The 26831-nt window shown below is 45.2% G+C and overlaps 2 protein-coding genes across 2 annotated transcripts; both read left to right on the top strand.

Moving 5' to 3' along the window:
• Nucleotides 1-569: 569 nt before the first annotated feature.
• Nucleotides 570-13787, top strand: PABPC4 (poly(A) binding protein cytoplasmic 4; the record flags this gene model as incomplete). Its single annotated transcript, XM_081922865.1, has 15 exons — nucleotides 570-762; nucleotides 3667-3860; nucleotides 4253-4368; nucleotides 4807-4946; nucleotides 5660-5754; nucleotides 6297-6434; nucleotides 7031-7126; nucleotides 8018-8290; nucleotides 8621-8708; nucleotides 9275-9394; nucleotides 10379-10506; nucleotides 11789-11882; nucleotides 12569-12699; nucleotides 12811-12909; nucleotides 13428-13787. 14 exons carry the CDS (start codon nucleotides 570-572, stop codon nucleotides 12895-12897), a joined length of 1893 nt encoding a protein of 630 aa, XP_081778991.1. The 3' UTR covers nucleotides 12898-12909; nucleotides 13428-13787.
• A 3347-nt stretch (nucleotides 13788-17134) lies between these two features.
• On the top strand, nucleotides 17135-24205 carry PPIE (peptidylprolyl isomerase E). Its single transcript, XM_081922894.1, has 11 exons — nucleotides 17135-17208; nucleotides 17320-17418; nucleotides 18849-18892; nucleotides 19540-19566; nucleotides 19989-20070; nucleotides 20221-20321; nucleotides 20874-20997; nucleotides 22624-22809; nucleotides 23726-23868; nucleotides 23965-24034; nucleotides 24071-24205. The coding sequence occupies exons 1-10, from the start codon at nucleotides 17178-17180 to the stop codon at nucleotides 24031-24033; spliced, it is 906 nt and encodes a 301-aa protein (XP_081779020.1). The 5' UTR covers nucleotides 17135-17177; the 3' UTR covers nucleotide 24034; nucleotides 24071-24205.
• The last annotated feature ends 2626 nt before the right edge of the window (nucleotides 24206-26831 follow it).

Genomic DNA, 26831 nt, shown 5'->3' with positions numbered 1-26831 from the left:
TTTTTAAACCAGATTTTATCTGTGTTGCATAAGTAGTCTTATAGGGGCAACAGCTGTTAGTTATTAATTTAAAATGGCACAGGGTTATTGACCCCTGCTCCTAAAAAGTTACCTTTTTATTATCTGGAAGACAGGGAAAGAAGTTAATCCAGAAGTATTAAACTACAAGTTTAAAATACAATCCACAATTGCTCATTTTGCATGGGAAAGATATACGGGTTTTTTTAAAGGCAGAATTGGAAATTTCATTTTAAAAAATACATTTAAACAGCTTTTTGAAACATATCTATTTCAGGTCCCTTAACTTAGTTTTCTGTACACATTTCCACCCAAATCTGATTCAGTCCTCTTATCAAGTCAAATATTAGTTATATTTTTGAAATTTGCACTGCTTTTTTCTCTTATAGCTGCTTTCCCTTATTTTCCAATACTTTCTAGCATTTCTTCAGCCTTTCCTCTTAGCTCTGACCCCATTCCTCTAAAAGCTAGTGAAGTTTTAAAAAAATATATATATTAAAAAATACTTTTAAAAAAAGTTTAACATAAGCATCTGGGCCTCTGAGTGAAAGATGAACACAGCTGCTAGTAGCTACCCGATGGCATCTCTGTATGTGGGTGACCTGCACCCTGATGTCACAGAAGCCATGCTGTATGAGAAGTTCAGTCCTGCCGGTCCTGTGCTCTCCATCCGTGTCTGCAGAGACATGATAACCCGTCGCTCCCTAGGATATGCATATGTTAACTTTCAGCAACCAGCTGATGGTAAGTACAGTATGGGGCAAATCAAGATTATTTCTTATGGTATCCCAAAGTTTGCACTCTGCACACACCACTTGCTTCTCACCATTTCCTTCCAGCCACGTGGTCTCCCAGAAACAAGCACTGGCTGAAACTAGAGTTGTCTGAGCATTGCAGTCTACAGGGGAATGAACTAAAGGAGCCTGCAGTTAGGCAAATGAGCCCAACAGTTGTAGGAAGTTGAGAATAAAAAGCAGTTGGAAGAGCTGCAGTACCCTAACGACTGATATACAGAGTTTTGGTGAGAGAGCATATTGGCTACCCTGGAATGAATACTGTGTGAAAGAAGCAGCCCTAATGTAATTATTTCATGTAAGTTCACTGAGGAGCTTTCTGCGTTGAAAAGCCGGATATAAATCAAATAGATAAATGCATGGGTTCATCACCTGGAATTCTATTTTGTGGAAGCTCAACTTGAATATGATGGAGGTTTGTAGAGAAAATGAAAAGCATTTTCCAGTAAGTGTTTCAGAAGGCTGCCAGTCCATTTGCTACAGTGCTGTATAAATATGACTTCAAGCATGGGGGAATGTTTATTTTACAGCAGCATCTCAAAGCCCATGGTCACATGCTCCTAGGGAACCTCTGCAGGGCAAGGGGTCCAGCATATTTACGGTGCAACAAGTGCTGTGGTGCATGCCTACTTCCAACTGTTCATCCCCTTTCAGCTGCAAGTGGTGTATTCTAAGGGTTGCTGTGCTTGCCAGCACATGTCTTTGGAGCACCTCTTCTTGCTATAAATAAACGCTGCCAAATTTGACTAGCTGGGCTGAGGTGCCACTTGAAATGGAATTCTTTTGGTTAAAGCAACACAACTGAATCTTCCCTTTCAACTAAAATCATGGTACCTTCCCCCCCTTTCAGCAAGTGATTGACAGTAAGGGAATGGAATGAGGGTAAGAGTCCTTGAAAATTTCAGCCATGGCTCACTCTTGGGTAGCGTTCATGTCTTGCTCAGTAGGTGCTTTCAGTTCCACCTGCCTAGTAACGTGACCTGGAGTGTTGGTGGAAGCAAGCCGCCCCTTAAGCACTACTCGTGACAGCCCTGGTCTGCATCATGCTATGATGCAATGGGCAACTTGAAACACTGGGCAACAACAGCAGGTGGTCAGCCAGTGAGGGTTAATTTTTAAGGGTTCTGTGTAGTATTTTGGGCATACTTGTTGAGAACTATTTTTGGTAAAAGGGGAAACTTATTTGGGAAGGCGCTGAAATGAATTGATGGCGAAAAAGACAGCATTGCCTCCCCCTTGAGATGCAGACAGTTTAATATTAATAAGGACATGCATTTTGAGGTATAGTCAAGAATGATGAGTAATTCATTAAATTAGCTAACTTTTTCCACTCAGCCTCCCTATATTTAGAATATCAGGGAAAAGAAGCCACAGGTGTTTAGTTCAATTTGGCGAGGCAGCTTTCTAATTTTGTAGGTGAGGTCTTCGTAAAGAGTACTTCTGGGGACGTATGTGAAATCTTAAGCCTGTATTCATTCATTCTCCTGATTTCTGCTGCCTGTGCTCCCCCCTGCTTTACCTGGGCTCTTTTTTTTTAGGTGAGGCAGCCAGGAAAGCCCTGCATGGGTTCTTCCCCCACCCCCAGTTGGGACAGTTTTGCCTGTTAGGTGGGTAGCATATCAGGTAGCAAATTCTCATTCTAGCCTCAGGCTTGCCTGCTCTCTCCTTCCTGCTACTCACTTGGCGTGCAACTGAGTCCCAAGCCTCTGAATTTTATGAACAGGATCCTGGTGTGTATATGTCATCATCCTTTTAATATGCTACTCAGTACAGAAATAGAATCCTGAAGGAGGATTAGAGTGAGTTAAGGGGGAGTCTACATTGCTGAAGCTTTAGAATATGATGGATGTGATGTCCTACTTAGTTCGAGTAGGACTTCTCTGATTCTGTATTGGCATTTGGTGGACATACATAATAATGCCTGAATGTCGAAGAAAGCAGTGATGCTGAAGTACACATGGTAATACCAACTTGGTTCCAAGTCTTTTGTTCCTGTTTATAAAAAAACCCTGGCACTGGCAAGTTTTGGATATGCACCAAGCATGTTTCTTTCCTGGTTAGGGAAAATCTTTCCATCAGTATCCTAGTTACTACAAACACTAGGTGCAGTATTTGCACTGTGCTCTTGGACCTGTCCATATTAGTGCTGATGTACTGAATTACCTGGGACGTGGGTGGCGCTGTAGTCTAAACCACTGAGCCTTGGGCTTGCCGATCAAAAGGTCGGCGGTTCGAATCCCTGCAACGGGGTGAGCTCCCGTTGCTCGGTCCCAGCTCCTGCCAACCTAGCAGTTCAAAAGCATGCCAAAAAGTGCAAGTAGATTAATAAGTACTGCTCCGGCGGGAAAGTAAACGGCGTTTCGTGTCCTGCTCTGGCGTCGGTGTTCTGCTGCGTCAGAAGCAGCTTAGTCGTGCTAGCCACATGACCCGGAAAAACTGCCTGTGGAGTAGACAAATGCCAGCTCCCTCGGCCTGTAAAGCGAAATGAGCGCTGCAACCCCAGAGTCGTTTGCAACTGGACTTAACTATCAGGGGTCCCTTTACCTTTACTGAATCACCTGCAGAGGTCATAGTCAGTATTGGCAATAGTCAGATGTTGAGTATTGCATAGATGTGCATGTACATAAATACACCTTTCCACCCCTTCTCCTACTCTTCAGGTGGTTTGCTGCTTAGCTGAAGGAAATACTTTATTTATTTAAAATACAAATTGTAAAAAAAAAGGTTGCCTAAATGTGTGATGTGGTAGAGAATGAATGTCCAGAAGGTTGACATTATTTAGAGACACCTGCTTGTGAAGGATTGCTTCCCTTTTTCTCAAAGGACAGTCTTTTTATTGCTTCTCATCCTACAGCTGAGCGAGCCCTGGACACCATGAACTTCGATGTGATCAAAGGGAAACCCATCCGCATCATGTGGTCTCAGCGTGATCCTTCCCTGAGGAAATCAGGTGTAGGGAATGTCTTTATTAAGAACCTGGACAAATCCATAGACAACAAGGCACTTTATGACACTTTCTCGGCTTTTGGGAATATACTTTCTTGCAAGGTGAGACTTTTTATCTTCCCAGGATTCCAGGAAGATCTGCTCATATGTATTTTAACATATCATGAGGTAGTTTGGATCTTAAATGCATGCAAAATGGAATAGGATTTTTGTGTGTGTGAAAGTTAAGTTACAATATGGAAATCTAGTAAAAAGATCGCTTAAATGATCTGGAGACAAGAAGTTCTTGCCAGGTGTTCTAACTGCATTTCATTTCATTTCCTTGATTGGAAACTTTGCTTAGACACTGAACAACAGCTCTTGTGATTTCATTCACAATTTTGGTGCAAAAAACCTCAGGTTTTTTGAAGTTCAGTTCAGGTGAAGAGAAGTGAGCAACCCAACACCTTGGGGTGCTGGTACATGCTATTCAGTTCTGCCCAATTGCCTTGCAGGTGGTGTGTGATGAGAACGGCTCTAAGGGCTATGCCTTTGTGCACTTTGAGACACAGGACGCTGCGGACCGGGCCATTGAGAAGATGAATGGCATGCTGCTGAACGACCGCAAAGTGTGAGTGTCTCGGCCAGAAGCAGCGGCAGCCACCGCATGAGCCGTGATGCATCTCAGTATTAACCCACAAGGCTGCTGGTTCTCCTGGCCCAGCTTTGGCCTGCTGCCTCTCTACTCCAGGGCTGGTGAGTTTCCCTGCCCGAGCCACAGCCTACTCCCCCTGGCGTAGGGGCCTGCCCCTCACTTTCTGCCTCCCTGCTGCTGGGCTTAGTTGACTCCCTTCTGGTTTGCCCTATTGAGTAGCACTGGGTGGGTGTTTTTGTGATGCTGCTTCCATATCAGGACTGGATTTTTCCGCTTGGTCTTTTACCCTATTTCTTTCTGCCCTTCTCACACCTACCTGCTGCCTGTTTTTTGTTGTTTTTGCTTTAACCTTTCTTTTCCGTTGTTGGCAGGGGAGCGTTTCTCATCTTAGCTTTTCTTCTTTTCCCCATCCAGATTTGTTGGGAGATTTAAATCTCGTAAAGAGCGTGAGGCAGAATTGGGAGCCAAAGCAAAGGAGTTCACCAACGTCTACATAAAAAACTTTGGGGATGACATGGATGACGAACGGCTGAAGGAGCTTTTCAGCAAATATGGTAAATATTCCAGCAGCAAGTTGTTAACATTCTGAAGCCATCATAGCTGGTACCATTTTGTTCACTCATTTTTGAACTTATCATCTAGGCTCTTGGGTGCTGTGCACATGAAGCTTCCTCACATAAGGACAGTCAAGAGTTTGGTTTCAAGAAGCCACAGTGATCCCTTACAGCTAAGCCAAAGGCTGAAAGAGCTGAAAAGATGCCAACAAAACATCCTTGAGTGCAGGGGGCCATTCTTCCTACCTTCTTCATTGCTGTTGCTTTTAAACTATCTGAACCTGGAGGGTGTTAGATAAGCTGAACTGATAGTTTTTTAAAAATATGTATATATAGTTTGTCATCATATTATAATGCTTCATTAACTAAGCTTTTATGTAATTAATATAGAGAGAATTGAGAACTTATTTTTCAGCACTCGGTGTCCTTTTTGAGAGCAAAATTGTTTAAATTCTTTTGCGTGAGATTATCTAATAGTTCCTGGCAATAAAATATAATAAAGCAAAAAGGAAAGAAAGATTGCAAAGCAGAATAAAATAGGGTGTTTCTCCTAGGAGACATTGTAAACATTGGGTCTCAGCTTGGCAAATTTGAAGCATCATTGTTGAGTTGGTGTTTGGAATAATCCTTAGGCTACAGGTTTTCATTTTGAAAGCTCTTCCTTGAAATTTTGCTGTAAGCTACCTTTGCTAACTCTCTTCTTCTGGTAATAGGTAAGACTCTCAGCGTTAAAGTCATGACAGATCCCACTGGGAAGTCGAAAGGCTTTGGTTTTGTGAGCTTTGAGAAGCACGAAGAAGCCAACAAGGTATATGGGTTACAGTATATGCATTATCTCCTTCTGGATTGGAAAATAGGCATTCAGCAAATGTTTATGGGTGGCACCCAAACACAGAGCCAGTCTTATGCCTTGGAACTATTTTCCACTATCTGTCAGCTGTTCTCCTGCAACCACAAAACAAAGTGGTTTTGGACTTTAAAGGGTTTTATTTATGGTTAAAATGTGGCTCTGCAATTATTTTTAGGGGTGCATATGAAAAAAGGAGCCCACTTTAGATTGGGGGTTTGGATGGACCTTGCCCTTTGCTTTCAGCCCAAAGGGTAGCCTCACTCTGGTTTGTTTCATGTAGCTTTGCGTGTCTCCCTGTTGACTGATGGGGAAATCAACGCATGGCTATCCCTTTTTAATTTTTGGCAGAACTGGAAGATGTCTGCCACTACTGAGTGGATGAAGCCTGCCAAATTTCAGATGGGGTCGTTAGTCCAGGAGAAGAAATAGGAGTGTTAATTAGTGTGTTTGTAACCAGTTCAGCATCTTAGAGACATTTACACTTTTGAAATCCCTTACAGGCAGTGGAAGAAATGAATGGAAAAGATATCAATGGGAAATTGGTGTTTGTGGGCCGGGCACAAAAGAAAGTGGAGCGCCAGGCAGAGCTGAAAAGGAAATTTGAGCAGCTAAAACAAGAGAGAATCAGCCGGTATCAGGTAAAAGGAATATGCTCCTGATTTGATTAGGTTTCTAACATCGCACATTTGTGGAGTGGAACCGTTATGGTGTGTTTTGTCTTAGATTGCCATCTGGGCTCTGTTCTCCTTGTACATTCTCTGTTGTGTCAAATAAGATGGACACTGTCAAATTAAACAGTGACACTTAGTGGGATTGGCCACGTGTGAAGGTTTTGGTTCCATGAGTAGCGGCTATCAGCTGAAGGTCCTGTTTGAGTAAATTCAATACTTGGATGGTAGTAACAATACGTGGGTTGTATATAGCATAGAAGAAAGTCAAATCCAGGGAAGGGGGCTGATGTGAGTTGCATCTGAATCTTTCCCGCTCCTTGCTGTGAGGTGCAGGCCCGGGGACATGTGATGCTAAAGCAATGCAGAGGAAATCCAGGCAAGTTCTCTTACAAGAGACTTGCCTCTACAACTCTGTAACATTTCAGGGGTTTTTTTGCCTTCAGCAGGTGATGGAACATTATTCGTTAGTAAAGATAAATCAGTAGTTTACTGCTTGTAAAGATGAATTATTGTCCCCATCTGCATTGTTACCGTGGCATGCCAATTTCTTCTCTCTGTTTTAGGGAGTTAACTTATATATTAAGAACCTGGATGATACAATTGATGATGAGAAACTGAGGAAGGAATTCTCTCCTTTTGGGTCTATCACAAGTGCCAAGGTAAAGACTGGATGGAATTTAACAGACACAGAGTAAGGCTTCATAACTGAAAGTCCCTCAAAAGTAGGAACTGTTGAGGAATCTGCCTAAGGGTGCAATCCTAAATATATTTTGTTAAGACCTGCTGAACTCAGTGGGACTTAATTTCAGGTAACCTGCTTTGGATGGATCTTGTCCATAAAACAAACCTTGTTTGTGCTATGTGTTGAAACCTCTGGCTGCAAGAGGATAGTGAAATTACCTGCAGCTTTGCCCCTGATGATTGTATGATCCATGCTTCTGTTGTTCTGAGAGGGCTGCACCTGAATCTTTCCCAAGCCTGGCAGAATATGTGTAGGTCTGGGGACACATGGTGCTAAAGCAATGCAAAGCAAATCCAGACAAGTCACTTCTTTCTTTGTTGAGGTCTTGTCTCTACAACTTTGCAACATTGGGCTTATGCAGGGCAGTTTCCTGGGTTAAGTTCAGCGGTGCTATGCAAATCACATGATGAGGCATAGGGGTACCTCAGGTTCTGCCATTTGGGTGTTAAAGCCTGCAGTGGTCCTGTGGTGGTTTTCATCTGCACTGTTAAGTAGCAAGTGATAGAACAGGGATAAAGTTACCATCCATGTGTGAACTAAGGGCAGGGATAGGGCTGGCTGGGGTTATTGAGCAAGCCTGCTTCCAAAGTGCTATTCTTATATGTCCTGTTTGTGGTTACAAACTTATCCCTGGCCAGTGGCAGAACCGTTTGTAGAGTGGTGTTGCATGAATTCTCTTAACAATTGGGCTCCTCTAACATTGCCATTTTGAGGTGTTCCCCCAGCTTAGGCAACTTGACGCAGCATCAGTGCAGAAAGCATGAGGCTTTCTTTCCCCGTGTTGCTTTTAAAAACTACCTTTGTTTAGGTGATGCTGGAAGACGGGCGAAGCAAAGGGTTTGGCTTTGTCTGCTTTTCCTCTCCGGAAGAGGCCACCAAAGCTGTAACGGAAATGAATGGGCGCATTGTGGGCTCCAAACCACTATATGTTGCATTGGCACAGAGAAAGGAGGAGCGGAAAGCCCACCTCACCAACCAATACATGCAGCGCATTGCTGGAATGAGAGCCCTGCCTGCCAATGCCATCATCAATCAGTTCCAGCCAGCTGCAGGAGGGTATTTCATGCCAGCTGTGCCCCAGGTAAGTCCCAGAAAAAATGGATTGTGGCTCTTCAAGGATTATAGCTACTCTGTCCAAAATACTAGCTTTGATACATGATCTGTCTACGGCATATTAAACTACCTGAAATAAGCAAAACTATCACCTTTTAAAATTGGTAGGTTCTTGGTCACTGGAGAATGAAGCATACAGGATATTCCCCCTCCCCCTTTTCCTGTGAATTGGGGGTTGGAACATATGAACAGGGGCATTTAAACCTGCTTAAGAACCATTTATCAAGTTGTTTTGAGACTTTTTCCTTTGTCTAAAGCAATTTTGCAATGTGACTGCATGCCCTGCTCTGCTTTTCAGGCTCAGAACAGACCCACTTACTATGCACCTAATCAGATGACTCAGATGAGGCCTAACCCACGCTGGCAGCAAGGAGGGAGACCTCAAGGTGAGCATGAAGGAGCCACTTGGACCTTGGAGGCAGGAAACCTTTTTTTTCTCTCTCAAGGGCCACATTTATCCTTGGCCAACTCTGGGGGGTCACATTTCGGTGGGTTAGTGTGGCCATCCCACATTCTCACATGTGAAGACACCACATGTATACAAAAAAAGGAGCTGTCCTGTGCAGATCAGCTGAGGAAATGAAGTAGGGAGGGGGCTGTTTGCATCCCCATCAGGCTGCTGAATCCACCCACCCTGTGCTGTATTTGTTTTTTTCTTTTTTGCCCCTACAGCCAAAAATAGTCTTGTGTGGCAGGGGGAAGAAACATTTGCTTGGGGCAGCCTTATCAGGCCCCTGAGCCAGGAGTTGACAATCCTTGTAAAGGCAGTCATCTCCTTTTTTTGATCTACCAGGATATGGCAGCCTGGCAGAAACTGAGTGTCACAAATGTCTAATCCCTGTGGTTGTCCTTGCCACAGTTTAGTTCAGTAGTATTGTCCTACTGTGATTGACCAGTAGCTTTGTGCTCTCTTATCTCTCTGCCTCCCCCCCCCAAAAAAACACCACTCCAGGCTTCCAAGGAATGCCAAACACTATGCGCCAGTCTGGACCAAGACCAGCCCTACGCCATCTGGCTCCAGCGAGCAATGCTCAATCCTCACGTGGCATGCCTGGTGCAACCCAAAGGGTTGGTAAGTGACTGGACTTGCAGGGTTTCCTGCTGGTTTATAGAAGCTGATTTGGAATGTGGATAGAAGGTAGATCATTCTGTTTTCTGGTGTGTGCAAAGAGTGGTGGGCTTCTGCTGCCCATTCCTTCTGAGGGCACCTGATAGCATTGCATGACACTGACAGTAAGATAGATGGGTCTGTCTATAGACATTTTGGTAGCAGAGAATTTTAGTCCTTGCACTTAAAGGTAAAGGTAAAGGTACCCCTGCCCGTACGGGCCAGTCGTGACCGACTCTAGGGTTGCACGCTCATCTCGCTCAAGCGGCCGGGAGCCGGCGCCATCCAAAGACACTTCCAGGTCACGTGGCCAGCATCCTTGCACTTAGTTGATCACTAATTTTGTAACCTGCCCTTCATTCCCAAAGGAACCCAGGGTGACAAACACTTAAAAGACAAATCTTATAAGAATTGACAGATAATAGCCCTAGTTTCAAATAAACTTGCTTAACAGGACTAGGATTGGGGACACCAGGCTCAAATTCTGCACTCAGCTGTCAGTCACAGTCTCAACTTGCATGTCACATTAAAGTTAAGCCATAATTTAAAAGAATCTGCATGTTAATGTGACTGAGCAACATGCACCAGCAAATCGTGAACAGTGAGCCACAAACAAACCTTGGTTACCACTTCTCGTTTGGAGGAAACAAGCCATGAGCCCAGGTTCAGACAGTGTGACAGCTAGACTGTGGCTCGTTTTGTCAGCAGCAGGGGAGCAGCAGCACAGGAACGTGTGAGAGGCATGCATTAGCACGCTGCTCATTCCTATTAAGCCATAGTTTGCTTTACAATCTGGTCTAATGTGATCTGCAGTTTACTTGTGAAGATAAAGTGAGGGTAGTGGGGCTATGTTGTCTTGAGCTTTTGAGAGGGAGGTGTGATACTGTTGACTTTTTAAAAAAGATTCTGATTCTCCATTTTGTATCTCTTTTTAAAAAAACACCCTAGGAGTTCCTGCCACAGCTCCAAATTTAGCGCCTCGACCACCTGTAGCTGCGCAAGCTCCAAGGGCTGTTCCACCATACAAATATGCCTCCAGTGTCCGCAGCCCCCACCCAGCTGTACAGCCTTTGCAGGTAGCACAAGAAGCTTTGCATGAAAACATCAGTGTTAGACTGCAGGGAATATCTGTGTTCTGGTTTTTCCTCTCGAGCTCAGGAAAGTCATGGTCAGGTCTTTCAGTCTCAGGCTGAAACAGTGTGTTCCTATCATGCTGGTTCAGACCTGCTTTTCTTAAATTTAATGTGGCAGATTGTTTTCTCCCCTTTGTTTGCAATGCAGCATGATTCTGAATCTCAACCAAATCTGTGGTCAGCAGGCAGTTTAGCAAGCATTCTGTATGTAAGCAACTGTTTTCTGTTTTGACATATAAAAATGGCATATAATTCAGACAGTTTGCCATAAACATGTACAGTCTGGGCAGAAATCAACAGTCCAGCTTTGTGCAGGGTAACTGAGTTAACCTAAAGAAACTCCTTCAGGTGCTTGCTCCACTAGCTTCAAGGGAACTGTGTTCTGTCTTTAGCATAATAGGACAGGGTGAATAAAACAATAAAGTGAAGTTACCTTGGGACTGTTGGTGCGGGCAGACTACTGCCAACATATAACACCGAAGCTTAAAAGCTTGCAGTGGCTGTCCCATGTAATTGTGGGACAAAGTCAAGGTTCTGAATTTACAAGGCCCTTAATATGTTGGGTCTAGGATATCTTAAGGACTGCCTGATTCCTGACTCATCACAGTTATTTAGGGGAGTCTCTGTTAGTGGTTGTTGATGGCTCAGATGCATGGTTTGTATCCACCAGAAACCATTATGCAGTATTGCTGCCCTTCCAGCTGAGATTAGACAGGCCCTCCTCCACTTGCCCTGTTGAGCTTCAGGCATTTGACAAAGACCTATTCCATCAGGCATTTTATGGAAGCTCTGTTTTCCCAGCAGCCCCTTCCTGCTGTTGTATTAAAGAACTTCGCTGATAAGATTCAGGCATTTCCTCTTACGTCCCCAGTTTCAAAGTTTGAGGATTTTGAGAGAAACTTTCTCCCCAAACTATTCAGTGTGTGTTAATATTTGATTATGTAGTTCCATTCCCTGACTTTAACAAGTTCTTTCTAAAACTAAGATAGAGTTCTTGTAAGGATGATATACTACTGTTGTGAACATTTTAGTCAAAATTATGACTTCTAAAAAGAGAACTTTCGGCATATAATTCTTTGATAAGTTTATTGTTTTAAAACAAACAAAGAATCAATTCCCTTTTCACTTCTTACTGTGTTGTTTTATTTATTAAATTTATATACCACCCTTCATCTGTAGATCTCATTTGTTGTTCACAACATAAATGTTTTCTTCTCTTTTACAGGCTCCTCAGCCTGCTGTCCATGTGCAAGGACAAGAGCCTTTAACTGCATCTATGCTAGCTGCTGCCCCTCCCCAGGAGCAAAAACAGATGCTGGGTAAGCCAATCCTTTCTATCCCTCTGAGATTTGGGGTCTTGTAAAAGCAAGTTTCTCTACAATATGTTAAGCACATGTGTACAAAAGTGACAGGGTACATAATAGCTTAATATCTTACTTCTCAGATTGTAAATGATCTGTACTGGAAAGCCCTAGATTCTAGTTTGGTGGGATGGTGGGCAACTCCCATGTATAGCTTTTCCTGGGAAGCTTCATAGAGGACCAATAGAGTCTTGTGTGTTGATATCCCATGGCACTTAATATTATGATTTAGGAAGATACCTGCTTTCTGTGTTGATTTCCAGTCACGGTCCCGTTGACACAGTTGATTATATTTCTATGCCGCTTATGTGTATTTTATGTTACATAACACCTGTGGCATCAACTCCCTACTGAAGGTTCCTTGGGTTGGATGGAGGTGGGGCAGCACAGGTCAAACGGAGTCTCTCACCCTTCACAGTTCTTCTTCTGGAAACAGCTCCCTTATGAAGGGAGGGAGGGACAGGGCAGGTGGAAAAAGTCATTACATGCTGGCCAACACAGTGTCTCTCACCCATCATCTAGCTGACTAGATGGTACAGAAAATACCTTCAGACTCAAGGATCTCTTCCCCCTGCATTGCCCTGGCTGTGTGAGCCTGAATTTGACATCCTTCCTTTTGACTGGCTTAACTTTTGCTTCCCTAGGAGAACGTTTGTTCCCACTCATCCAAGCTATGCATCTCAGCCTTGCAGGAAAAATCACAGGAATGCTGCTAGAGATTGACAATTCAGAGTTGCTGCACATGCTAGAATCCCCAGAATCCCTCCGTTCGAAGGTAATGGCTCTCCCCATTCTCTTTACTCTGCCGCATACATTCAAGGGGGGAGTATCCTTCTTTTTGCTTTCTTTGGTGAGTGATAGTGAACCTGGTTTCTTCCTGACCCAGGTGGAGGAGGCTGTGGCAGTGCTGCAAGCTCACCAAGCCAAGAAAGAAGCTGCCCAGAAGGTGGGCATAGTTGCTGCTACCTCGTAACTAGGGAGGCTGGTAAGTAGTTCAGCTGGCCTGGTTCTTCTCTTTGCTCCCAGCTGTCACTTGCCTTTGAGAGCGGATATGGAGAAGCTGTGGATCTTTCTGTCTTGTATGTGCCAAAAAGCTGCATCAAGAAAGCAAGTATGGTTTGGTTTCTAGGCTTACCTGATAAGGATAACTTGTCTTCTGTTTGCAAAAATGAATGTTAAAATTGTCCCAGGTTCCATGGGCCATCATTATATCCTTTAAAAGACCAAAACGTTTGCATAAAGATTCAATTGATAATCTCAAGTAATTACTTAAAATCAGTAGAGAATTTAACTTTAGCAGATTTCAGGGTTGATTCCGCCTCCCCTCAACCTGTACTTCACCTTGATTCATAATTGCTTTGCAAAGTAACCCTAAAATGTCTATGTTCTTCTCAAAACCTGTGAGGTGCAACAACATACAGAATTACACTGTCTGAAGAGTGGGCAACTAGGAAGAAATTGAGGAACTAATTCAGCATTACAGCATTCTTTCTCTCTTTATAGGTTGTAGAAAGCCAAATGAGCCCCCTGAAGAAACCACCTGAAGCTGTTTAGAAAATAACATTATACTGCACATTTCAATATCATGCAACATAATTCATTGCCAGTGTGTAAAAAAAGTTAATATGCCTTATTTGCAAAAATAAAAATTAAAGAAAAATCCTCTACTGCTTTTGGTTTCCAAGATTTAAATATGCAAGTTTTCCTTCTTGAAGCCAGGGTTGCAGCTACCTTGTCTTCCCATGAGCAGGCACTTACATTTTTCTGACTGAACATTTTCATTTGTGGTTCTTGGTTTTGATCAAACAATCTTGTTTGGAAAGTCTGGAAAGTGTTATCAATAAAGTAATTAAAATATTTCAAGTAATTGCCCGAGTCTTCTTCAAGCCTCCTGATGATGTGGCCTCCAGGTTTCAAATTATTCTGAGTGCAAACAGGGGCGCCGACTTATAAAAAATATTGGGGGGGCAGGGGCCCATACCAACTTATAAAAAATATTGGGGGGGCCCAAGACCTCCAAACCGCTGCTGAAAGGGGCTGCCCCGACCTTAAGTGAACCTGTGAGGGCCTGCCCTTTGCGGCAGCCGATTGGCTGCCGCCGTGGGCGGTGAATATTAATGAGCTAGGGGGAATCCCCGCTTCTCGCAGGGCTGATGGGTCGAGAGCCCGCAACCCCACCCCCTCTCTAGATCGGGAGTGGCTTTGTTTTAACTCATTACTGAATGTATTTTAAAAGGTAACTATCGTCCAACAAGGAAAATAAAAAATACCAACATAATTTTGTGATTTTACAAAGCATAATATAACTAATAATTTTCTTAAATTATTGGGGGGGGAGAGCCCCCCAAACGAATTTTTGAGGGGGCTCGGGCCCCCTCAGGCCCCATGGAGTCAGCGCCTATGCAAACCCCTTTAGGTAGGAACCCCGGTGAAAGCTGGGTTGAAGTGAAGGAATTATATACAAACACTATTGAGGGCGAATTCCTTTTGCTTCCCTTTATTTTCATGTTGCCACACAGCACCAACTTGACTGACATTAGCATTCTATTTTCAAGGTTGATATCTATGTGGGTAGTATAATTGTGATCACAAGCTTAACATGAGCCCACAGTGCAGTATAACTTCTTTTTTTAAAGCCTGTGCAATATTGGACTGCGTTAACAGAAGCCCTAGTGCCTAGAGGGAGAGATTAGAAGCAGGGGTATTCTGTTGGCTCTGCTGAGAAACCAGATGCATTTTGGCTCTTAACTCTTACCTAGCAGCAGCCATTCCACAGGCTACCTCGAAGTGCTTCTAGCCCACCCAGTTATTTTAAGAAATGGTAACTGCACTAACTTTTTTCCTCCTCCCTCCCCCTTTTGTGTCATGTCTTATAAATTGTAAGCTTGAGAGCAGGTACAGATGTGTTTTACTGACATAAAGCTGGTCTAGCAGTCCACTTGATTGTGTGTCAGGCCACAGGTGGAATACTATTTATGGGCCTCACATTTTAAGGACACTGACATGTCTCCAGGGGAGGGTGAAGAGGGTGAGGGGCCTGGGAACCAGGTCATGATTGAAAGAGCTGGGAGAAGGTTACTGGAAGATGTGATAGCAATCCTCAGTGGTCTGAAGAGCTCTCATGTGGCAGACTAGAACTGTTGGCTTAAACATTACAAGAAATTTGTAGGCATGTTGTTGTTTTTTTGCTTTGTTTTTCTTTTTTTGGATTTTATGTTTGTGATTTTTGTTGTAATTTTGCATTGAAAATAATAATAATAAAAAACAGTGGAACAGTCAGTCTCAGGAGGTTTTGGGATCTCCCTTGCTTGGAGGTATTTAAGCAGAGGCCATATACCTGTTAGGTAAAGGTAAAGGGACCCCTGACCATTAGGTCCAGTCGTGACCGACTGGGGTTACGGCGCTCATCTCGCTTTAGTGGCCGAGGGAGCCAGCGTACATGTGGCCAGCATGACTAAGCCGCTTCTGGCAAACCAGAGCAGCGCACGGAAACGCTGTTTACCTTCCCGCCGGAGCGGTACCTATTTATTTACTTGCATTTTGACATGCTTTCAAACTGCTAGGTTGGCAGGAGCAGGGACTGAGCAATGGGAGCTCACCCCGTTGGGGGGATTCAAACTGCCAACCTTCTGATCGGCAAGTCCTAGGTCTGTGGTTTAACCCACAGTGCCACCCGTGTCCCTTATACCTGTTAAAATGTTGCAATTTACACCCTGGATTGGGATTAGATGATTTCCTAGTCCGCTTCCAACTACCAGCACTGCCCAGGCTGCTTGGGAAGCCTCTATTTTAGCTGTTTTGGGACTACAACTCCCATCGTCTCTAGCTAACAGGACCAGTGGTCATGGATGGTGGGAATTATAGACCCAAAACAGCTGGAGGGCCGAGTTTGGCCATACCAGTGTAACCTGAGAAAAGATACTCAGATATTTAAGACCTAAAGAACCACAGGTAGTTCTGCATGCCTTATAAATCTGTTTCTTTGTATCAGACCACTATGGAAACTGCAGAGGCCGTTCAGAATCTTGTTTGAAATATAGCTCAGGGCCCTGCTATTTTAAGAGGCAGAGGAATCCTATGGCATGCCCAAGCTCTCCTGGGTGAGCTTATTAATAGCTCTTCGGATCCCCACCTATGCATTTCAACAGTGAGCAGATACTTTGGGAAAGAAATCAGTTGGCTACAGCTTGGGAAACACTAATGAAATTAACATTCTGTATTATTCTGTTCCTTTTGTCATTATAGAAGACAATTGTTCAAATGATTAAGTTTGTTTGTTCAAGAAAGATACGCAAGAGGCGGCTACTGGGTCAGACCAAATGCCTCTCTAGCCCAGTGTTCTTTTCCCACAGTGGCTGACTAGATGCTTCCAGGTCATGGAATCTGGAATCTGAAGGTAGCATATAGCCATCATTACTAGTAGCCATTGGTAAAATTGTATCCTGTGCATTTTATCCAATTTCATTTTAAAGCCATCTTAAGTTGGTGGCTATCATTTTCTAGTTTCCATACTTAGCTACCCATCTTCATTGGGTACCCCGATTTCTAGTATTGTGAGAGGAGGAAGCTCCACTTACTTTCTTTACCACTCATCTCCTTCCTTAGCTGCCTTTCCTCCCTTTCTCTGAACTAGCCGCCCTGCTGTCAAGTTTTTAGCTTTGCTTGTTAGGAAGGTGCGCCAATCCTGTGTTTACATCGGTTGCCTTTTTCTGCACCTTTTCCAGTTATGGGCTTATTTGTGAAAAACGGAGTAATAGTTTTTCATAGGCTGCCAATGGAAACATCTCTCCCTGCAGGCATGAACAGCTGCCTGTTGGGCCCCCGGTGACCCACAAACTTTTGCTGTACCTGTTGGTGATACAGAGTCAGACTCCGGGTCCCTCTAGCTCAGTGCTGCCTACACTGATGGGCAGCGGCTGCCCAAGGTTACAGTCAGGGCGCTTGGAGAGATTCTAGTCCTCATGGCTCTGATCAAAAGGGCCGAAGTAAATCGGAACATGGGAAGCCGCCTTATGCAGACTCTTTGGTCCCCCCAAGCGCAGTGCTGTCCTCGCTGACTGACAGCAGTGGCTCTTCAGGATTGCAGGCGGGGGTCTTGGTACCCGCCCACCTGGCCCCCTCTCCCCTAGGGCTGGGCACAACAGCGCTCCGCCCTGCCCGAGGAGCCTCGCTGCAGAGCGGCTTCCTGGGGCGAAGGCGCGCAGCGATGACGTTTTACTTCCGGAAAAGAGCATTGTGGGAAAGGAAAAAAAGATGGCGGCTACCAAGAGGGTGCTCTATGTGGGTGAGTGAGAGCGCGGGAGGCGGGGAAAAGGGGCGGCGGCGGGGAAGGGGGAAGGGGATGGCGACTCCCGGGTCCCCCGACTTAAGCGCGGGGTCTTGGTGCGTCTTTCAGGCGGGCTGGCGGAGGAGGTGGACGAGCGGGTGCTCCACGCAGCCTTCATCCCTTTCGGCGACATCACGGATATCCAGATCCCCTTGGACTACGAAACGGGTGAGGAGGAGGAAGGGGGGCGCGTGGCTTTGTAACTACAGCAGCAGCAGCCTCGGGCGGCTTTCTAGAGGCTTTGGACTACAACTCCCATCAGCCCCGGTCCAAAACCTGTGGAGGGAGGAGTTCCCGGCGTTGGGGAAGGCTGAGCTGGAGGGCGGGATTTTTCTCCTGCATCTTGAGCCGAGAGAGGATTCCTGCAGGTGATAACTTTGCCATGCATGGCGTACGGGGATCTTCTTTGCTGCAGGGCTAATGCTGAAGGTGCAGGAGCTCTATCACGGCCACCCTCGGCATGCAGTGATTCCTGTTGCTTTGAAAGGCGTTTCCCTCTGGCGTGGGATGTTTCCCCCCCCCCAAATTCCTGCTTGCCCCCTGCAAGTGGGTTTGAAAATGGGCCCTGTGTGTTAGGGTGGGCAGGATGTCAGAGAGGATAGAGATCCTGCACCTTGAAAAGTCGTGTAAAAGAGGGGAAACACACCTGGCATGAGAAGCTGTGCCTGTTGAAATGATTCTGTTTGCACAACTGCTCAAGATGCTGGAGCCCTGTCCTCTCTTGCATCCTCCTACTGGAGGTCTACCCATGGAGAGCAGCGATGCTTTGGATTCCTAAGAGAATACTTGAATTTATAGGGCACCACATTACATTTGATATTGTATGCCTTAAGGGGGACTCTAATAGCAGGTGGCTCAGATGCTAAGACTTTTTCCAAACTGTGACAGAGGTGAGGTATCCTTAGGTTTAGTCATGACAGCATAACATACTGTACTTGTTCTCAAATGAGACTCATGAGCTGCACCTGTTCATTGTAACTCCTGAATGACCCACTGAGTCCCTCTTTGGCTTTTTAGCTTCTGGTGTATGAGCTCCATAAACATTTTTTTCCATAAATGAAATATGAAAAAGAGTGTACCCAATGTTTTGCACCATCTATAATAATTTCACTCCACAGTGTTTGTTAATTATTTAATTGCGTTGTTCTGTTCCAGACATTTCGATCTTAGATTAGTTCAAACCCATCCAGATGGGCAGAGTATAAATAAATTATTATTTATTATTTAGTAGTATTAGGAGTTTAGCTCTGAATTCCTACTTCAGCATGATGCAGATTGGCTTTAGATCTGTACTTACAAATTGATCCTGACAAAAAACAGAACTTCTTATGGAGAACTTTTAGTCCATGATCTTTGTGGTTTCTTGCTTCCTATATTCTCTGAGAAAAAACAGCATCCAGGTGGTAGAATGAAAGTGAATTTCTGAGCACTTTACTCCTGTTCACTAAATGGTCTGCTAGTAACATGCCATTAATCAATTGGACGGGGCTTCTGAAATGTCATTGTGAGACATTTTGCTTCTCTTTGCAATCTTGTGTTGATGTTTTTTGTCTGCCTTGAAGCCTTTGAGTGCTAATTTTTCTCTTGTATTTCTGCAGAAAAACATCGAGGTTTTGCTTTCATTGAATTTGAGCTGGCTGAGGTGAGGAATAGCAGAGGGGGGAGTTTTGAGGTGGATTTTCAGATTTGTTGAACTTTTCCTCGTCCATTTTCCCTCACGTTTGCTGAACTGGTGGGGTGGTGGTGGTGGCGGTGGTGGTTAAAAAGGGTGCTGACGGGTAGTGGCTGGGTTTAATCAAAGAAGGAAGGGTTGGCCATTAGATAATCAAGGCTTTTGAGGGCAGGGGGAACTTCTTGATTTTCCATGAATATTTTTATAGTTGCTTGAATAATTAAAATTGAATGAGCAGTAGAGAGTAAATGTAAATGTATCTTGGGTCAGAAAGCAGTGTTTGAAGGCACCCTTAGGATTACAGTGGAACAGAAGCTTGTATTGCTTAACCATGCAGAATCATGACTCTTCCTCATTACATTCCTGTTGCTTCAGTTAAAATTCAGAGCATGCAACTGTTGAAACTGTGAATGGGCAGAATCGTAGACTGGTGTTCAAAAGTGTATTTCTGTCTTTGTAAGCCTGTAGCGATAATGTGCCTGACTATCTGCTGCTTCTTGTGGGTCCTAGGAACAATTTCTCTCTCAAACTTAATACTTCTTGGGATAGGGACACCAAGCTGGAGTGAACTGGGTGAGCAAGTAAGCACATAGTAAAATCTATATTTTTCCTTTTAGGATGCTGCAGCCGCCATTGACAACATGGTAAATTGATCTTACTTGCTTTTCTGGAAAGTTCAAATGATGCCCCTGCTCTGGATTCCATTTCATGGGAAGAAAGCAGCCCAGACACCTCAGGCCACCCTTCTGGGGTGCTTTACACAGCCTCCTCATGCAAAAATGTTAGTTTCAGGTGGCCTTTGAGAACTAAGAATTGAAAGATCTGTTATCTCCTTGCTATTCATTGGCCTGATTCACACAACACTAAACCAGCTGTTTTTATTAATTAATTTATATACCACTTAATTGGCAAAGTGACTTCTTTGTCACCCAGTGGGTGTGATCTTGGGCTAGTTGCTTTCTCTTAGCCTAGTCTACCTCACAGGGAAGTTGCGAGTATAAAATGAAGGGGTGCTGCTCTGAACTCTGGCAGAAGGGTCATTAAATAATACTGTCCCCCTTTCTAGAATGAATCTGAGCTCTTTGGGAGGACTATTCGTGTCAACCTGGCCAAGCCGATGAGGATTAAGGAAGGATCATCCCGCCCAGGTGAGGCATGGAACTGAGATTGGTACCACAAGCCAATAGTCTTAGCTATTGTGTGTGAGGAAACCATTGTATTTTATACCTTGATGGCAAAAAGATCAAAAAAGAATCTATTCTTTTTTCTCAAGAGCACCTTCTGTTTCTCTTTGACAGTTTGGTCAGATGATGACTGGCTGAAGAAATTTTCAGGAAAGACGCTGGAGGAGAATGTGGAGGAAGAAGGGGCAGAGCCTGCCCGATCAGAGACCCAGGAGGTACATGGGCATTACCTTGGCTTGTGGTGGGAGCATGCAGCGCTCTGTAGTTGCAACATCTTTTGGGGGACATAACTATTGAGCCACATCTACACAGGGGGCTTCTTACTAATAATCTGTTTCACTTGCTGAGCACTTTCAGTCCCCCTTAAGTTGCAGAGTACCCCTGCACAGTTTAGCCTGCACAGCCTCTTTGCCTACCTGCACAATGGATGGTAGTGTTACGCCAGTGCACACCAGGTTGCCTAACAACTGAGTGAAGTTTGGAGGCATGGCATGCTCTTCTTCCACATCACACACACCTTAAGAGGGGTTTCTTTGCTTTCAGAGGTGGCAAAATTCACTTAGACATCACAGCGGCAACAATAATAATAATACATTTATAAAGTGCTTTGAAGTATGTAGTTGCTTCCTGTACATTATCACAGTAATCCTTACAACAATCCTGTTAAGGCTGGTCACATAGAGATAGCGGCTTTGCTGTGCTCGCTTTCAAACTCATGGTTGAGGCGACTAGGGTTTTGGACTTGGAAAAAGCTGTTTTTCTTCTAGGGTGAACCACCAGCAAAAAAATCAAGGGCAAACCCCCAGGTTTACATGGACATCAAGATTGGAAACAAGCCTGCTGGTCGATTGAACATCCTGTTGCGATCAGATATTGTACCTATGACCACCGGTAAGCTGCGCGTAGTTTCGGCATTGCACTGGGAGCTTGCGGGGCTGGGGGAGGGGGAAGCCCGCCACCTGCTTGCAAACCAGGTCGGGAGACAGCGGGATGACGCGCTGCGCCTCCCCACTGTCCTCCAAGCTTGTGGAGCTGGCTGCAGGGAGAAGCGGGCTTCTCCCCGCCGCCAGCCTCGAAACCAGGTCGGGGGACAGCGGGATGGCGCCGTTCCGCCTCCCCGCTGTCCCCCGAGCTTGTGGGGCTCTCCTGAAGCCTGCATTCACCCCATAGGACGCACACACATTTCCCCTTCCTTTTTGGAGGGGAAAAAGTGCATCCTATAGGGCGAAAAATACGGTACCTCATTCAGCTTCGTTTTGTATGAAATGAGGCTGTTATTAGGCCTGGGCGAAATGTAGCTGTCATTAGGCCTGGGCAATATATATTGATATATTGCCCAGGACCGGTATGAGGGGTAGACTGTGAATGTGGCTTCACTAAGCGGTATATCGCTAGTGAAACCTCCACTGCTCCCTTGTCCCTCCAGTGCCCAGCACAAGCTGCAGCTGGCCACTGGAAGAAGTGGAACTCAGAGCTGTGGCGCGTTCACCAGTGTGAAACTGCCATCGCGGTCTGCCCCTTATGCCAGCACAGAGGGAGAACCAAGCTGCATCAGCCAGGTACCGATACAGCTTGTTCCTCCCTCTGAGTCTTTAAACTGCTTGGCTGAGAAGTGCACAGCCGCCCTTGCCACAGCCAAGCAGTTTTACAGAGCCCCCAACTTGCCAGTGGCTCGTGCGAGCCAACATCAGAGTGGGAGCTCCATTAAACTGTAACCACGCATGGCTGAGGAAGCCTTGATCCTTCTCCTACTAGCATGCAAGTGAGTGAGTGAGTGGGAGTGGGAGGCTTTGCGCTCCCTGGCTGAGGTATGTAAATAAGCCCCCATCCCTCCGGCATGTGTGCGTGCCAGATGGATGGGGATCTTGCTCAGCCGGGGGTCAAGAGTCTTTGCGCTCTCTGGCTGAGAGGGCCGTGCCAGTGAAGGTGGAAGGGAGCCCTGATGACGGAGTCTGCCAGGTTCCATCGCAGTGCTTCCTCCGTCTTTTGGCAAGGGAGGGTGCGAGCAAGCAGCATCTTTCTCATAGGAAAAGGAGGCTGCTTTCACCTACACCCACACTCTTGCTGGCGAAGCTGAAGGATCCCTGTGAACAGAGTCTGTCAGGCTCTGTTCTCAGGGACGCCTCCATCTTTGCCAGCAAGGAGAGGGCAAGCAAGCAACTTCTTTCTCCCAAGAAAAGGAGGCTGCTTGCCCACCACTCACACCTTGCTGGCAAAGGCGAAGGGAGCCTTGCAAACTAAGTCTGTCACAGGGCTCCCTCCATCTTGGGAGCGGAGGGCTAGCTCAGCTGGGGGGACGGGAACCTTCATTGCTGAAAGCACCTCAGCTCCTGCGCAGTGAGAGCTGAAGTAGTCTCAACTGGGACTTCGCATGCTGGGGCCCATGCAGCTCTTTTCAACTGTGACGTTGGGCTGGTGATGTTGAAAACCTAATATCAGCCAGCCCTAGCTGCCATAAGCCGCTTCATTGTCCTCCTTGATTTTGAACTTTTCTGTTTTGACCCTCCTGGATTGCAGAGAACTTCCGCTGCCTGTGCACACATGAAAAGGGCTTTGGCTTCAAGGGGAGCAGCTTCCATCGTGTCATCCCTCAGTTCATGTGCCAAGCGGGAGATTTTACTAACCACAATGGCACTGGGGGCAAATCTATCTACGGGAAGAAATTTGATGATGAAAACTTTATCCTGAAGCACACAGGGGCAGGTAAGTAACAGAGTTGCCGGGGTAGAGGGTGCGTTTATTTGCCCTCGAGTTGGTCAGGCAGTTTGGAGTCGAGGTTCTCTTGATCTTTTGACTTGAGCCTCCTGCTTTAATTGCTGTGTTGTTTTGAATTATTTTATTGTGTATTTTAATTATGGATGCTTATATTTTAATGTTAGCATAACCACTTTATAATTTGTAAATGACTTAGAAGCCTATTTTGGCAGATGCATACATTAATGAATACTAATAATATCCAGCAGGTTTGTGCCAAGTTGGAGCATGCCCCAGTGTCTGCTCTGTGGTGGTGCAGGGATAGTTGGGGTGTTGTTATCCTCCTGCCTCTCTTCTCTTCACTCCAACCAGCCACCACCATCAAAGAGTCAAGTGGGCTTCCTAAGGCCATCTTGCCCAAGACACCTGGTCCCCCACTTCTTGCATTGAAGCTAGCTCTGCACAAAAGAATCCAGGTTACTCAACACTGCTTACTGCAAATGAGGCAGAATTGTTTCTTTTACTTACCTTTATTCTAAGAGTGTTTGTTTTTACATAATCTTCCAAATTTCAAGTTTCCAGGCAAAGAATTAAAGGAAGTGGGAGCTGTTAGATTTGGGGGCAGGGTGGGTGGGTGGGGGAATATATTGCAACAATGCAAAGTGTGAAACGTTTATATCTCCCAAATGGTGGTAGTTGGCTTTTTAAAAATATATAATTACATGCAGCTTTAGAAGACGCTACGGTATCTTCTAGTCTTCCAAAGCTGGAGGTGTAGGAGTTCAGCCTCAACTCCTTGTCTTGTCTTGTCTTGTCACCTGTTCCCCTTTCCTCAATTTGTTATAAACATGCACACACACACAGATAGTTTTTTTTATTCCAGCATAGGAGGAAATTTAGAAAAGGATGGCTTGTGTCTTTGTAGGCTTGCTGTCCATGGCCAATTCTGGCCCCAACACCAATGGCTCACAGTTCTTCATCACATGTGATAAGACTGACTGGCTGGATGGGAAGCACGTGGTCTTTGGAGAGGTGACGGAAGGGATGGACGTGGTGCGGCAGATCGAGGTTAGAAAGCCAGAGGGACTGAAATGTCCTGGCGCATTTTTATTTTTTCCTTTAACCTGACTTTAACATCTGCTCCTCTCTCTCTTTATTATAAAGGCCGAAGGCAGCAAAGATGGGAAACCAAAGCAAAAAGTTATCATCTCAGACTGTGGTGAATATGTGTGAATGTTTGTGCAAGCAGAAGTGAACTGGAAATACCTAACGAAATGAGCAGAGCACCACATCACTTGGTTACAAAAAGTGTATTTGTATGTCCTTACTGAGATCTGTAGATTCTAAAGAAATCTATTTTGTACAGAACTTTTCCTCCTATAAATAAATTATAGCTATTTTTTTACACCTGGCCTTTTAAGAGTTTAGCTTTTTAAACTTTTTTGCCAGTTCAGCCATGTTTGTCTTTCTGAACTACAATTAGAACTTTTTAGGTTAAAACACTATAGACTTCTCTAACCGAACTCTTTCAACACAGGAAAAAGCCTCCCTGAGACATTGCAGTGTGCTTTTCTGGACATTTTCAAGAGATTGAAAAGGTACTGTGGAGATTCTTTAGATCTAGGAAAACCTGGCTCAGACTTGATGAGACCTGGTGCAGTTAGTCGACTTCAATAGATGTTTGCGGCCTTAACTTTAATATCCCAAATCTACAGTGAAGTTGTGGTTTGTCTTACCAGCCTAAGTCCTGTACCAAGAAGATGCCAGCATGGCCACCTTGTCCACCACTAAATCTGGAGAGCTGGTGGTTACATTCATATACAACATTAAATGATAATCTAGTGTTTGTTGACTGATAAAACATTCCTAGGTGACACTGATTGTGTAGAAATCATTGTGAAATCACGCTGAGAGGCCTTCTGTGAATGGGTCTAATGCCCCTCTAAACTCTCTATAGGTTGGCCATCCTAAAATAGCTCACTTAAAAGAGGTTTAGATCTACTTATGCTCCCAGTGGTTATCAGCCAGGGTAGAACCTCCATGTGGCAATGCAGCATACCCTTAAGTACCAGTTTCTTTCACCACATGATACATTTCAGAGAACGGTTGGCTCCAGCAAACTTGGTGGGGTAAACTGCCACCAGCATTTCCTTCCCAGCTCCCTGTCCAAGTTTTGGTGAGCTCTTGCAAGAAGGGGTGTGGGTGGAAATTGGAGTAGCCAGAACACACATGGTTCATTGTTAAAAAAAAAAATGTAATCCAGACATGCTGTATATATCCAGTAGAGAATCTGATTGGTAAAACCTTCTGAACAACCAAGGGAAAGGATTTTTTTTTCACACAATGTATAATTATGGGGTTTGTTGCCACAGGATGTTGTTACAGTCTCTACCATAAGCGGCTTAAAAAGAAGATTAAGACCTATCATCTTGGAATCATCACTGATGGCTAAAAATGAAATTTGTGTCTAGAAGCAGCAATGTACCACTGAGGAACCGATTCAGGAGCAGACAGGCATGGACTGTTGCTGCGATGGCTGTGAGATTCCAGGGAAGTGAACACTACACTTGAATGGGCCTATGGCCTAATCCAGCCGGACTCTCCCTACTTAACTTCTTATGCGTCACTGGAGCGGTAGCAGGCTATGCCAAAGGGAGTGAACTGAGGCCACAGACCCACAGGAATGGGTGTGGGCTGCCGTGCCTCTAATTGCTGGGGAGAGGAACTGGCTCTTCAGGTGTATGAAAGGAGATGCCCAACAGATCAAGCTGGAAATACTGAGGATTCTGCACAATCTTCCTGGCCTACAGAGAGATTGTGGTGTGGGAGTCAGTGAATGATCCTCTCCTTGGGGACAATGAGTAAGGGGGTGCTTTGGGGCGCTTGAGAGACACGCATAATTATTCTGAGCAAAGCTATGTGCAAGTTGCAAAATGGTTCCTTGTTCTCTTTAGGAAGGGAACAAGCAACCCCCCTGGCTGCAGATGTGCTGAGCAAGGCAGTCGGGAAAGCTGGTTGCTGAAAGAGACGGAATGAAGACATTTCTGTGGGTTGTGGCGTCCAAAGGAAGGTTTGCTGCAGAGAGGAAAGCCTGGGGCAAGGAAACTGCTCCATATGTTCGGTGCCCTTATTCATTTGCTCTACTTGGGGGAAGGGGGTGCAGCTCCCACTGCTGCTTGGATGGCGCCCCCAAAGGGCATTGGACATAATTTTCTTCTGCATATGGCCAACACCTTCCAGATTGATTAGACAAACTGGTTCTAGTGTAAGGTGTACGTCCAGCAAAGAATGGGCATTTTTAGGTCTGCTAGTTTCCAGAGTCCTTTTTGGCTGTTAATCCAGGGTCAATCCAGGTGTGTGTGAGGGGGGACGAGTGCCTGCTTTCTAGAAATGCCCCAGATGATTGGAACCCATTGGCTACATTATACACAAAGAGAAGAAGTGGGTGAGGAGAGCCACATTCTCTAGCTCATTTCACCAGAGGGACACTTCTTTGGCCCCGGACAGGGTTAGTTAGGGTGTTCTATATTAAGGAAAACCTCATCCTCCGCAGAGCCTTCCAAAAGGTCTCTTGCAGACCTTCCTTAATGCCACATGGGAAAAGGTCTGACACTGTCAGCTGAAGCAGAGGCCCTGGGTTTTGAGGGGGCGCCACAGAGCAGTCTCCCCTACATGGTGGCAGCCCCCAATTGCCAGGATTGTTCCTTGCCTCTGGTCCTCCTCATGTGGACATGGTTTGCATGGAAGCCTGAGATTTGGGACCCTCAGGGTTTCAAAAAAAGTGTGGCTGTCATGTGCAGAGCCAAAGAGAGATCTGATAATGTGCAGAAGGACTTATGAAAAGCTCCAGCATCCCCAAAGGGCAAGGGCGACACTCCCCAAGTGTGCTCCTCTCTCTGGACTGACCAAGGCTTGCACACGCTGTTCCTTGCAAGATTTTAGACTGCCTTCTGTTTCAAAAGCCCTGAAAATGTCAGGGATGAAATAAAGTGTACAAACAGGGCATCCTAATTTGCATGCTTCTCTACCAT

Source organism: Podarcis melisellensis (assembly GCF_964234715.1).
Source record: "Podarcis melisellensis genome assembly, chromosome: 8".
NCBI classification, from domain to species: Eukaryota; Metazoa; Chordata; class Lepidosauria; order Squamata; family Lacertidae; genus Podarcis; species Podarcis melisellensis.
This window is presented reverse-complemented; position numbering and strand designations above follow the sequence as displayed.